The sequence below is a fragment of the Heterodontus francisci genome, chromosome 20 (assembly GCF_036365525.1).
Source record: "Heterodontus francisci isolate sHetFra1 chromosome 20, sHetFra1.hap1, whole genome shotgun sequence".
Taxonomy (NCBI): domain Eukaryota; kingdom Metazoa; phylum Chordata; class Chondrichthyes; order Heterodontiformes; family Heterodontidae; genus Heterodontus; species Heterodontus francisci.
The window spans coordinates 37,536,006-37,550,187 of NC_090390.1; the positions used below are offsets into that span (position 1 = coordinate 37,536,006).

Below are 14,182 nucleotides of genomic sequence, written 5' to 3' on the forward strand. Positions count from 1 at the left end.
TGGAATTTGCGGCAAGAATAACAGTGAAGCTATCAGCACTTTATCATTATTAAGGAGTAAATTGGACAGTAACCTCTGGCGTCTGCACATGCTCAATTAAACGCGGCAATCAGGAGGTTGTTGGCTGAGTTGCCCTGCTTCTCCACAAGGTTTGCTCACTATTGAAGCATATAGAACATGTGAGCTTGCAGTACTTACCACTGTGGTAAATGCTGTGACTATTACAGCAGGTCAGAGACTGGGGATTCTGTGGTGATTGGCTCACCTCCTGATTTCCCAAAGCTGTTCTGTCACTTATAAGGCACAAGTCAAGAGTGTGATGAAATATTCTCCATTTGCCTGGATGGGTGCAGCTCCAAGAACACTCAAGAAGGACAAATGTGATCGGCAGTTCATCCACTGGCCTAAATATCCACTTCCTCCACCATTGGTGTACTGTGGCTGCAGTGTGTAATATCTACAGCATGTACTACATCAAGTTGCCAAGGCTTATTTGGCAGCATCTCCAAAACCCATGAGCTTCACCACCAAAAAGGGCAAGGGCTGGATATGCAAAGGAACACCTCCATTTCCAAGTTCCCCTTCAAGTTGCACACCATATTGACTTGGAAATATATCACCGTTCATTCATTGTTGTTGGGATAAAATCCAGGAAGTGCCTACCTAACAGCACTCTGGAACTGCAGCAGTTCAAGCCCATTGTCACATTCTCAAGGCAAATCAGGGGAATGCAATGAATACGGGTCTTACCAGTGACTCCCACATCCCAAGAATGATTTTTTTAAAGCCATTAGAAATTATCAGTTCCACTTACTTCATCTGATACAAATTATTGGTGCCTCTGTGATCAATATCATGGCAAAATGCTGCTGTAATCATGGCGAAAGCTTCTAGATCTGAGTAGTACTTCTTTATTTTACCTGTCTGTAGAGTGGATTTGAAAGTTTTAAAAACACAATGAACACTAAATAAAACTAATATCCTTTCTGAACAGTTATGTGTTGGAATTACCAACCCCCAATCCATTTGAAGCATTGTATCTTACCATTAGAAGTGTAAACATAGTTTGTCCCACGTTGAATCCATGGCGCCAGTTATGGTAAGTAATATCACGGTAACCTTTTCTGACAGTGTACATCCATCGAGTCAATACCTGATGCAAAGAAAATAGCATTTCTAATGACGATGTTAAGTAATATGCAATGACAGTGGCCTAGAAATTCAGGCGTGCCCATCTTCGACCACACATTGGAGGGACAAACAGATCAATCCCTGTGCCTGAATGGTGAGGCCCAAGATGCCCCCAAGATTAGGCTTTGGACCTCATTGTCATTGATCTGGTGAGCTGCAAAAAGCAACATGCTGTAACTGTTCTCTTGTTTCCTTTGGGGAATCTGCACAAAAGCAGCAACAGTGCACCAGTGATAATCTTAATCATCCTTTTCTCAATAACATCAATAAATGTACAAATGATAATACACCAAATCCACTTTCATGATGGTCTTTTACAAAGAACAAAGAACAGTACAGCACAGGAACATGCCATTCGGCCCTCCAAGCCTGCGCCGATCTTGATGCCTGCCTAAACTAAAACCTTCTGCACTTCTGGGGACCGTATCCCTCTATTCCCATCCTATTCATGTATTTGTCAAGATGCCTCTTAAACGTCATTATCGTACCTGCTTGCACCACCTCCCCCGGCAGCAGGTTCCAGGCACTCACCACCCTCTGTGTAAAGAACTTGCCTCGCACATCCCCTCTAAACTTTGCCCCTCTCACCTTAAACCTATGTCCCCTAGTAACTGACTCTTCCACCAAGGGAAAAACTTCTGACTATCCACTCTGTCCATGCCGCTCATAACTTTGTAAACCTCTATCATGTCACCCGTCCACCTCCGTCGTTCCAGTGAAAACAATCCGAGTTTATTCAACCTCTCCTCATAGCTAATGCCCTCCAGACCAGGCAACATCCTGGTAAACCTCTTCTGTACCCTCTCCAAAGCCTCCATGTCCTTCTGGTAGTGTGGCGAGCAGAATTGCACGCAATATTCTAAGTGTGGCCTAACTAAAGTTCTGTACAGCTGCAGCATGACTTGCCAATTTTTATACTCTATGCCCCGACCGATGAAGGCAAGCATGCCGTATGCCTTCTTGACTACCTTATCGCCCTGCATTGCCACTTTCAGTGACCTGTGGACCTGTACGCCCAGATCTCTCTGCCTGTCAATACTCCTAAGGGTTCTGCCATTTACCGTATACTTCCCACCTGCATTAGACCTTCCAAAATGCATTACCTCACATTTGTCCAGATTAAACTCCATCTCTCAAGTCTCCAACCGATCTATATCCTGCTGTATCCTCTGACAATCCTCAACACTATCCGCAACTCCACCAACCTTTGTGTCGTCCGCAAACCTACTAATCAGACCAGCTACATTTTCCACCAAATCATTTATATATACTACAAACAGCAAAAGTCCCAGCACTGATCCCTGCGGAACTCCAATAGACACATCCCTCCATTCAGAAAAGCACCCTTCCACTGCTACCCTCTGTCTTCTATGACCGAGCCAGTTCTGTATCCATCTTGCCAGCTCACCTCTGATCCCATGTGACTTCACCTTTTGTACCAGTCTGCCATGAGGGACCTTGTCAAAGGCTTTACTGAAGTCCATATAGATAACATCCACTGCCCTTCCTTCATCAATCATCTTCGTCACTTCCTCAAAAAACTCAATCAAATTTGTGAGACATGACCTCCCCTTCACAAAACCATGCTACCTCTCGCTAATAAGTTTGTTTGTTTCCAAATGGGAGTAAATCCTGTCCCGAAGAATCCTCTATAATAATTTCCCTACCACTGACGTAAGGCTCACCGGCCTATAATTTCCTGGATTATCCTTGCTACCCTTCTTAAACAAAGGAACAACATTGGCTATTCTCCAGTCCTCTGGGACCTCACCTGTAGCCAATGAGGATACAAAGATTTCTGTCAAGGCCCCAGCAATTTCTTCCCTTGCCTCCCTCAGTATTCTGGGATAAATCCCATCAGGCCCTGGGGACTTATCTACCTTAATGCTTTGCAAGACACCCAACACCTCCTCCTTTTTGATAATGAGATGACTGAGACTATCTACACTCCCTTCCCTAGGCTCATCATCCACCAAGTCCTTCTCTTTGGTAAATACTGATGCAAAGTACTCATTTAGTGCCTCGCCCATTTCCTCTGGCTCCACATGTAGATTCCCTTCTCTGTCCTTGAGTGGGCCAACCCTTTCCCTAGTTACCCTCTTGCTCTTCATATACGTATAAAAAGCCTTGGGATTTTCCTTAATCCTGTTTGCCAATGACTTTTCATGACCCCTTTTAGCCATCCTGACTCCTTGCTTAGGTTCCTTCCTATTGCCTTTATATTCTTCAAGGGATTCGTCTGTTCCTAGCCTTCCAGCCCTTCAGAATGCTTCCTTTTTCTTTTTGACTAGGCTCACAATATCCCACGTTATCCAAGGTTCCCGAAACTTGCCAAACTTATCCTTCTTCCTCACAGGAACGTGCTGGTCCTGGATTCTAATCAACTGACTCCCACATGTCAGATGTTGATTTACCCTCAAACAGCCTCCCCCAATCTAAATTCTTCAGTTCCTGCCTAATATTGTTATAATTTGCCTTCCCCCAATTTAGCACCTTCACCCGAGGACTACTCTTATCCTTATCCACAAGTACCTTAAAACTTATGGAATTATGGTCACTGTTCCCGAAATGCTCCCTTACTGAAACTTCGACCACCAGGCCGGGCTCATTCCCCAATACCAGGTCCAGTACGGCCCCATCCCTAGTTGGACGATCTACATATTGTTTCAAGAAGCCCTCCTGGATGCTCCTTACAAATTCTGCCCCATCCAAGCCCCTAGCACTAAGTGAGTTCCAGTCAATATAGGGGAAGTTAAAATCACCCACCACTACAACCCTGTTACCTTTACATCTTTCCAAAATCTGTCTACATATCTGCTCCTCTACCTCCCGCTGGCTGTTGGGAGGCCTGTATTAAACCCCCAACATCGTGACTGCACCCTTCCTATTCCTGAGCTCTACCCATATTGCCTCGCTGCATGACCCCTCCGAGGTGTCCTCCCGCAGTACAGCTGTGATATTCTCCTTAACAAGTAATGCAACACCCCCACCCCTTTTATATTCCCCTCTATCCCGCCTGAAGCTTCTAAATCCCGGAACATTTCGCTGCCAATCCTGTCCTTCCCTCAACCAAGTCTCTGTAATAGCAACAACATCATAGTTCCAAGTACTAATCCAAGCTCTAGGTTCATCTGCCTTACCTGTTATACTTCTTGCATTGAAACAAATGCACTTCAGACCACCAGTCCCGCTGTGCTCAGCAACATCTCCCTGCCTGCTCTTCCTCTCAGTCTTACTGGCCTTATTTACTAGTACCCCCTCATTTATTTCACTTGCTGTGCTACTGCTCTGGTTCCCACCCCCCCCTGCCACACTAGTTTAAACCCTCCCGAGTGATGCTAGCAAACCTCGCAGCCAGGATATTTGTGCCCCTCCAGTTTAGATGCAACCCGTCCTTCTTGTACAGGTCCCATCTGTCCCTGAAGAGATCCCAATAGTCCAGATATCTGAAACCCTCCCTTCTACACCAACTGTTCAGCCACGTGTTTAGCTGCACTATCCTCCTGTTTCTAGCCTCACTGGCACGTGGCACAGGGAGTAATCCTGAGATTACAACCCTCGAGGTCCTGTCTTTTAACTTTCTACCTCACTCCCTAAACTCCCCCTGCAGGACCTCATCACTCTTCCTGCCTATATCATTGGTACCGATGTGTACCACAACCTCTGGCTGTTCACCCTCCCTCTTCAGAATGCCCCCTGTCCATTCAGAGACATCCTTGACCCTGGCACCAGGGAGGCAACATACCATCCTGGAGTCTCTTTCACGTCCACAGAAGGGCCTATCTGTGCCCCTGACTGTAGAGTCCCCTATAACTATTGCTCTTCTGCGCTTTGTCCCTCCCTGCTGAACAACAGTGCCAGCCATGGTGCCACTGCTCTGGCTGCTGCTGTTTTCCCCTGCTAAACCATCCCCCCCCCCCCAACAGTATCCAAAACGGTATACTTGTTAGAGAGGGGGATAGCCACAGGGGATTCCTGTACTGACTGCCTGCCCCTTCTAGTGGTCACCCATCTATCTGCCTGCACCTTGGGTGTAACCATTTCTCTAAAACTCCTGTCTATGACGCTTTCTGCCACCTGCATGCTCCTAAGTGCATCCAGTTGCCGCTCCAACCGATCCATGCGGTCTGTGAGGAGCTGCAACTGGGTACACTTCCTGCAGATGTAGTCGTCCGGAACGCTGGAAGCGTCACGGACCTCCCACATCTCACAGGTGAAGCACTTCACCCCTCTAACTGACATTTCTATCACTAATTTAATAAATTAATTTAAAATAAATAAATACTTACTAAATCCTTACTAAATTGTTATAATTAACTATATGGTCCCTAGTGCTAGATTCCTACTATAAATATTAAATGCTAACTAAATACAGTAATCTCCTCCCTCTGGTTTAGTTACTCTACTTATTAGTTAGTTAATTAAGGTTTTAATCAATTTTTAATCAATGTTTTTATTTTCAAAATCGTAAAAAAAAATCCCTACCAGCCAATCAGGTCACAGCTTTCCTGTGACGTCACTTTTAATTCAAATTCTTGGAGCCTAGTGTCTTTGATCCAATTCCTGGTGTTACATCTGTAACAACTTCATTGACCTAGTTTTATCTGGGTCTAAGAGTCTGCCACTGGGCTGCAAGACAACCCAGGATACAGACCTCTAACCCCAGACATCAGGGCCTCAATCCAAATTAAAAGACGAAAGTAAAAAGCAGCCGAGCTGTGGTCTTCCAAAGTGACCAGTTGCATGAACCGATACAACAAAAACTGGATTAAAAAGACTCACATCTGCTGGTATTTTGAATTTTACAACTGCATTTATTTCAAAGAAGCACTGAATTCCACACTTGATCAGGTCAAACTCTGAAACGTCCAAGTCACTGAAGTGGAATTCATAGAGCTCGACATTACTTGGATCGGGTAGTTCTTCTTTCTGCAGGTAAAATTCAAGCTATGGTGAGATGCTTGAAGAAGGTAAAAGTCCTGCAGTTCTTTTGTGTTATTTGACAGCTGGTTTTATCCAAGAGATTACAAATGTAACTTACCAAGATCTCAATCATTTCCTTCTGTTCACAATCTGCAATGTCCTTGTTCAACATCTCTTTTGTTTTCTGTGGAAAGGTTGCGTGCACAATATTGTTGCAAATATTTAGATTTAAGTTTTTCCTTCGTATTAATTAATATAAAGATTCCATTGCTGCACTCACCAAAATGGTCTGAAGTTCTTTGTCGGTGCACTTTGAATGATACCTTAGTATTTCTGAAGCAATATCTTTCCTGCTTTCTAGTTTATTCATTTTATCATAAGTATCTGTATTCAGGAGTGACCATCCCAGGAATTGTGTCAGGGTCTGAAGCAAGCAAACAAAAAACATTTACTAAAGCTGATTTACAGCTCAAGCATTCTCAATAGATAATGGCCAGGAATTTCCTGTGGAGATGTAATCAAGTTATGCTGAAATTTTACATAAAATTCACATCCATTTTTCCATCAGCAATCGACAGCAAACTTTCCTCCCACTCTCAGTAACATATGTTGGAATATAAAAACTGGCAGCAGATATCAGCATTTACAATTGGGTCCTGAGAAAGTGGTCTCATATATAAGTATTCCTTCTTTGAATATAAAGTTTGAAGCCATCGAACAATCAATTATTCACATGAACCAAAGCATGTTTAAGAAATTCCAATTGTGGCAGCATTTTAGTTTTTAATGTGATACAGTCTGATGCTATAAAAATACATTCAAAAAACAAAATAAAGTGCAGATTTCAGTGAACAGGGGAAAAAGTACCTTTTTAAAAAAAAAAATTGCCATTAAACACCAGAAATATGATTGTGGGTCCTGCTACATTTAAAATTTTGGGTTTAAATTTGCACCCATTCTGACCCATGTGTTATGCTGAAAATACGCATATGTTTGGGTGCAAGTTTACAATAGATTCCAGGCCAATATGTTTTGTTTTGCTTATAGATCTTTATATATCAATAATATTTGTGATATGTTCTGAGCATCTCTTTATTCTGTTGACTGGGCTGGATTTCATAAGCTCGCTGCCACCAAGCTTCAGAAATGGCGGCCCGCACGCCAAAGAGCCGCCGTGAGCGCAAGTGCAGCGGCTCATTTAAATAGCCAGGGTTGGCTGCCCCCCCGCCCCCAAATCACATGGAGGGGGCGGGCTGACCGTCACAGGCGTTGGCGCCATTTTTAAAGACCTGACAGCCCTACTGGCTTATTTAAATATTTAAAGATACATTGAATTAAATTAAATAAATACATTTCTTTGCCCCTCTCCCACCCCCCAAAACAATAAAATTAATTATTTGCCCTTTCCCCCCCAAAACACTTATCTTTACAATCTGACCTTCCCCCATCCCCCCAAACTGCACAAACTTTAAACTGCAAACCTTCCCACCATCCCCTACACTCATGACATTAATTTGACCCCGTTTCCCCACCCCCCCCCCCTCCAATCCCACACTGATAAACTTACCTCCTCCCCCTCCCCACCAGTGATGCGCCTCGTTTCCCCAGACGGGGATTGAAGGAGCGGGAGTGCCAGCTGCCAGGCTGAAGATCGCAGCGGGCCATCAAGATGAAACGTCAGTATATTTAAATTAATTGATTTCAATATTCAAATTGTGGTCCCGTCGCCCAGCGACAGGGAGGGCACCGTGGTGCCTCGCCACCGCCCGGAGGATCGGGCCAGGCCCTGCCAGCCTCGAGGTCTGTGGCGTGCTTCATCCGGGGCCATCTTCAGGCCCCCACCCCCGCCATGGATCCCAACGTCAAGGGCTCCTTAATATTCAGCCTACTTTTGTCAGATTTCATATCAGTTTTTTTTGGATGTGGTCCTTATCAGATATTGAATGGTAATGTATAAATTAGTCAATTGGTTTGATCCAGACTACACTAGTCAGGAGCCTGCATGGTGGACTTTTAAGTATAGGAAAATGCTGTTACGTATAATGTTGTTTGCAACTGTAATGAAATGATTTCCTTGTATTCAGTCTTGGATTATAATGAACTCAAAAAGGAGTTGAAATAAAAGTTTTCTAATAGAGGCATGGCAGAGCATTTCAGTCCTGTGGTGTGTGCATCCTGTTCCATGTGGTAACTCCAGGACCCTTCTCATGTTCTGGATAACCACGTGTGCAGCAAGCGTCGTCAGCTGTAGCAGCTCGGGCTCCAGGTTTTAGGAGATTGAGGTGCACTGGAGTTACTGCAACACATCCACGGGAATGAAAGTTTGTGGTTAGCATGTTTCTGGATTTTATCACCAGGCAGCTTAAGGGTATGCAGCCAGAGAAGGAATGGGTGACCGCCAGGCAGTCAAGGAGGACCAGGCAGGTAGTGCAGGAGTTCCCAGAATGTATCTCACTCCCCAACCGACATTCATTTCTGAATACTGGTAAGAGAGATGATTCCTCTAGGGAATGCAGCCAAGCCAAGTCAATGGCCCCATAGTTGGCTCAGCTGTACAGGAGCAGGAAGGCGATTGGGAAAGCAGTAGTGATAGTGGATTTGATAGTTAGGGGAACAGAGAGGCATTTCTGCAACCACAGATGTGAATCCAAGATGGTATGTTGTCTCCCTCGTGCCAGGGTCAAGGATGTCACTGAGTGGCTGCAGAGCTCTTTGAGCAGAGAGGGTGAACAACCAGCGATTGTGGTCCATATCAGTACCAACAACTTAGGGAGAAAAAAGATTGAGGTCCTGCAGGCCGATTTTAGGGAGCTAGGAAAGAAACTAGAAAGCAGAATCTTAAGGTAATCATCTTATTACTCCTGGTGCAACACACTACTGAGTATAGAAATAGGAGGATAGAGCAGATGAACAATGGTTGAAGAGATGGTGCAGGAGGGAGTGCTTTAGTTCTTGGGACATTTGGACCAGCTCTGGGGGAGGTGGGACTTGTACAGGCCTGGTGGGATACACCTGAATGGAGCTGGGACCAATGCCCTTGCGGGGCAGTTTGCTAATGCTATTGGGGAGGGTTTAAACTAACATGGCAGGGGGATGGGAACCAGGAGGTAACTTTAAAGAGGAAAAACAAAGTGCACAAAGAAATGGGAGAAACAGATAGCACTAGAGTAAGAAATAGTAAGATATTAGGTGGGGTCAGAGTCAAAGGGAATGCAATAAGGCCTAAATTAGGTTTAGTGTGAATGTATGTGAATACATGGAGTGTGGGGAATATGGTTGGTGAGCTGCTGGCACAAATAGCCACATGGAAATATGATTTCATCGTGATAACATGGCAAGACTGGAAACTAAATATTTCGGAATATAAGGTGTTCAGGAAAAACAGGGAAGGAAGGAAAGAAAGGAGGAGGGGTGGTAGTATTGGTTGAGGAGAACATTACAGTGCTGGAGAGAGAGGATGTCCTTGAGGGGTCAAAGACAGAATCTATTTGATTACAGCTAAGAAACAATAGAGGTTCTATTACACGACTGAGTGTACTCTATAGGCCACCAAATAGTGGGAAGGATACAGAAGCAGGGTTGTCCAATCTTTTCACGTGGGAGGGCCACATTACAATTTTGTTTTGCATAGGGGGCCAGTGAGACAATTTCAGAAAGATAAAGGCATTAAAAATGTATCTTATTATTAATCAAACCAACAACAAATGTGCATTTTTGTGAAGAAGCTTTGAATGAGAACATTAATATATTGACTTAATTTCTCATCACTATGTTGGACACTGATTTAGTGAGATACCTGACATTTTTATTGCTTGCACAAGTAGTCAATGTTTGCCTGCACACTTCTTGTAACGATACGGAGCATTCTGTTTAGATGTCCATCTGTCAGGAGCGATATTGATCATTCCCTCTCCCTCTCTCTTTGCTTTCCTCCATTTCTGTCCCACCCCGTTCCCTCTCTCTGTTTACCCTCTCTCTCTCTCTGTCCCCCCTCTTTCCCACCCCCATCTCTGCCTGTCCCCCAATCACTGTCCCCCTCCCCCTCTCTCTGACCCCCCTCTCTGTCCTGCACCCACCTTCCCTCTCTCTGTCTGTCCCTTATCTCTCTCTCTTTCTCTGCCCCCTCTTCCTCTCTCTCTTTTTCTCTGCCTCCTCTCTCTCTGCCCCCGCTCTCTCTCTCTACCCCCCTCTCTGCCCCCTATGCCCTCTCTCTCTCTCTACCCCACCGCCCTCTCTCTCTGCCCCCCTCTCCCTCTGATCCCCCTCTCTCTCTTTGCCCTCTCTCTCTCTCTGCCCCCTCTCTCTCTCTGCCCTCTTGCACTCTCTGCCCCCTCTCTCTCATAGTCATAGTCATAGAGATTCAGCACTGAAACAGGCCCTTCAGCCCACCGAGTCTGTGTCGACCAACAACCACCCATTTATACTAATCCTACATTAATCCCATATTCCCTACCACATCCCCACCATTCTCCTCCCACCTACCTACCTACACTAGGGGCAATTTATAATGGCCAATTTACCTATCAACCTGCAAGTCTTTGGCTGTGGGAGGAAACCGGAGCACCCGGCGGAAACCCACACGGTCACAGGGAGAACTTGCAAACTCCACACAGGCAGTACCCAGAATCGAACCCGGGTCGCTGGAGCTGTGAGGCTGCGGTGCTAACCACTGCGCCACTGTGCCCCACGCCCCTCTCTCTGCCCCCCTTCCTCTCTGGCCCCCCTCTCTCTCTGCCCCCTCTCTGCCTCCCATCTCTGCCCCCTCTCTTTCTCTGCCCCCGCTCGCTCTGCTCCCCCCCCCCGTCTGCCCCCCATCTCTCTTTCTGCCCCCTCTCTCTCTGCCCCCTCTGCCACCCCTCTCTCTCTGCCACCCCTCTCTCTCTCTGCCACCCCTCTGTCTCTCAGTCCCCCCTCTCTTTCTCCCCTCTCCCTCTGCCCGCTCTCGCTCTGCTCCCCTCTCTCTCTGCCCCCTCTCCTGCCCCCTTCTCTCACTGCCCCCTCTCTCTGCCCCACTCCCCCTCTGCCCCTTGTCTCTCTGCCCCCTCTCTCTCTGCCCCCTCTGCCACCCCCTCTCTCTGCCACCTCTCTCTCTCTGCCCCCTCTGCCAACCCCTCTCTCTCAGTGCCCCTCTCTCTCTGCCCCTTCTCTCTCTCTCTCTCTCTCTCAGTCCCCCTCTCTCTTTGCCCCTCTCTCTCTCTCTGCCTCCTCTCTCTCTTCCCCCTCTCTCTGTGCCCCCCCTCTCTCTCTGCCCCCCTCTCTCTCTCTCTGTTCCCTCTTTCCCTTACCCATTCTCTCTCTACCCACCCTCTGTCTGCCCCCCCCCCTCTCTCTCTCTCTCTCTGGCCCCACTCTCTCCCTCTGTCCCCCCCTTTTCTCTCTGCCCCCCTCTCTCTCTGTTTGCCTCCCCTCTCTCTCTCTGCAACCCCCTCTCTGCCCGCTCTCTATCTCTTTCTCTGCCCCCTCTCTCTCTGCCCCCCCCTCTCTCCCTCTCTTTGACCCCTCTCTCTCTCTGCCCCCCTCTCTCTCACTCACTCATCCCCCACCTCTCTCTCTCTCTCTCTGCCCGCTCTTTCTCTCTCCCTCTGCCCGCTATCTCTCTCTCTGCACTCTCTCTCTCTTTCTGCCCTCTCTCTCTGTCTTTCTGCCCTCTCTCTGTCTTTCTCTCTGCCCTCTCTCTCTCGCTCTGCCCTTCCTCTCTATGCCCTCCCTCTCTCTCTCTGCCCTTCTCTCTCTGCTCCCCCTCTCTCTGCCCTTCTCCCTCTGCCCCCTCTCTTTCTGCCCCCTGTCTCTCTCTCTGCCTTCTCTCTCTCGCTCTGCCCCCTCTCTCTGCCCCCCTCTCTCTCTCTGCCCCCCTCTCTCTCACTCTCTCATCCCCCACCTATCTCTCTCTCGCTCTGCACTCTATCTCTCTCTCTGCCCGCTCTCTCTTGCTCTGCCCTCCCTCTCTATGCCCCCTCTCTCTCTCTCTGCTCCCTCACTCTGCCCCCCTCTCTCTCTGCACTTTTCTCTCCCTCTCTCTCTCTGCCCTTCCCTCTCTGCTCCCCCTCTCTGCCCTTCTCTCTGCTCTCTCTCTCGCTCTCTTTGCCCCCACTCTCCCTCCTCCCCTCTCTCCCCCCATCTCTGCCTCCTCTCTCTTCCCCCCCATCTCTGCCGCCTCTCTCTGCCCCCTCAATCTCTGCCGCCCCTCTCTCTCTGCCCCCTCTCCTGCCTCCCTTCTCTCACTGCACCCCCCTGCCCCCTCTCTCTGCCCCCCTCCCTCTCTGCCACCCCACTATCTCTCTGCCACCCCTCTCTCTCTGCCACCCCTCTCTTTCTCAGTCCCCCCTCTCTTTTCCCCCCTCTGTCTCTCTGCCCTCTCTCTACCCCCTCTCTCTGCCCCCACTCTCTCTCTGCCCCCCTCTCTCTCTGCCCCCCTTTCTCTCTGCACTTTTCTCTCCCTCTTTCTCTCTGCCCTCTCTCTGCCCTTCTCTCTCTGCCCCCCTCTATCTCCCTCTCTGCCCTCCTCTATCTATCTCTCTCCTCTCTCTCTCTCTTTCTCACTCCGGCCCCCCACTCTCTGCCTCCTACCGCTCTCTCTCTCTCTGCCTCGTCTCTCTCTCTCTCTCTGCCCCTCTCTCTGTCTCTCTCTACCCCTCTCTCTCTCTGCCCTCGCTCTCTCCCTCTCTGCCCCACTTCTCTCTGCCCCCCCTCTCTTTCTCTGCCCACCTCTCGCTCTCTCTCTCTGTCCCCCGTCCTCTCTCTGCCCCCCTCTCTCTATCACTATCTCTCTCTCTCTCTGTCTCTCTGCCCCCTCTCTTTCACTACCCCCCCCCCTCTCTCTCTCTCTCTCTGTCTGTCCCCTCTCTCTTTCCCTGCCACCCTCTCTCTCTCTCTGCCCCCTCTTTCTGCCCCTCTCTCTCCGTGCCCTCCTCTCTCTCTCTCTCTATCTCTCTGCCCCTCTATCTCTCTGCCCCTCTATCTCTGCCCCTCTATCTCTCTGCCCCTCTCTCTGCCCCTCTGTCTTTCTCTCTGCTCCCCTCTCTCTCTGCCCCCCTTCTCTCTCTGCCCCCCTTCTCTCTCTCTGCCCCTCTCTCTCTCTGACCCCTCTCTCTCTCTGACCCCTCTCTCCCTCTCTCTGCCCTCTCTTTCTCTGCCCTTGCTCTCTCCCTCTCTGCCCCACTTCTCTCTGCCCCCTCTCTCTCTCTCTGCCCCACTCTCTCTCTCTCTGCCCCCCCATCTCTGCCCCCTCTCTCTCCCTCTGCCCCTCTCCCTCCCCTCCCTGTCTCTCTGCCCCCTCTCTCTGCCCCCTCTCTCTCTCTGCCCCCTCTCTCTCTCTCTGCACCCTCGCTTTCCCTTTCACTAACCCCCCTCTCTTTGCCCCTTCTCTCTATGACCCCTCTCTCCCTCTCTCTGCCCTCTCTTTCTCTGCCCTCGCTCTCTCCCTCTCTGCCCCACTTCTCTCTGCCCCCTCTCTCTCTCTCTGCCCCACTCTCTCTCTCTCTGCCCCCCCATCTCTGCCCCCTCTCTCTCCCTCTGCCCCTCTCCCTCCCCTCCCTCTCTGTCTGCCTCCTCTCTCTCTGCCCCCCCTCTCTTTCTCTCTCTGCCCCTTCCCTCTCTGCTCCCCTCTCTCTCTGCCCCCATTTCTCACTCTCTCTGCCCCCTTCCCTCTCTGCACCCTTCTCTCTCTGCCCCCATCTCTCTCTCTCTCTCTGCCCCATTCCCTCTCTGCCCCCCCTCTCTCTCTGCCCCCCTCCCCCTCCCTCTCTGCCCCTCTCTCTCTCTCTCTCTCTCTGGCACCCTCCCCCTCTCTCTCTGCCCCCCCCCCTCTCTCTCTCTGCCCCCCTCTCTTTCTCTGCCCCCTCTCTCTCTCTCTCTCTCCGCCATCTCTCTCTGCCTCTCTCTCACTGCACCCTCTCTCTCTCTTTCTCTACTCTCTCTCTGCCCCTTCTCTCTCTGCTCCCACTCTCTCTCTCTCTGCCCCTCTCTCCCTCTGCCCCCTCTCTCTCTCTCTCTGCCCCCTCTCTCTCTCTCCTTCTCTGCCCTCTCTCTCTCTCTGCCCCCCTCTCTCTCTCTCTGCCCCTCTCTCTCT

The 14,182-nt window shown here is 49.1% G+C and overlaps 1 protein-coding gene across 1 annotated transcript in view; it reads right to left on the bottom strand.

Annotated features, from left to right (window-relative positions):
• pde6c (phosphodiesterase 6C, cGMP-specific, cone, alpha prime) overlaps positions 1 to 14,182 on the bottom strand; it is a 56,831-nt gene that overhangs the window by 13,484 nt on the left and 29,165 nt on the right. Inside the window, exons 10-14 of the mRNA XM_068053330.1 lie at positions 6,395 to 6,538; positions 6,233 to 6,298; positions 5,974 to 6,120; positions 1,046 to 1,153; positions 815 to 924 (exon numbers count right to left, since the gene is read on the bottom strand). Of these exons, the coding sequence (XP_067909431.1) occupies positions 815 to 924; positions 1,046 to 1,153; positions 5,974 to 6,120; positions 6,233 to 6,298; positions 6,395 to 6,538 (575 nt within the window). The remainder of the gene's footprint in view (positions 1 to 814; positions 925 to 1,045; positions 1,154 to 5,973; positions 6,121 to 6,232; positions 6,299 to 6,394; positions 6,539 to 14,182) is intronic.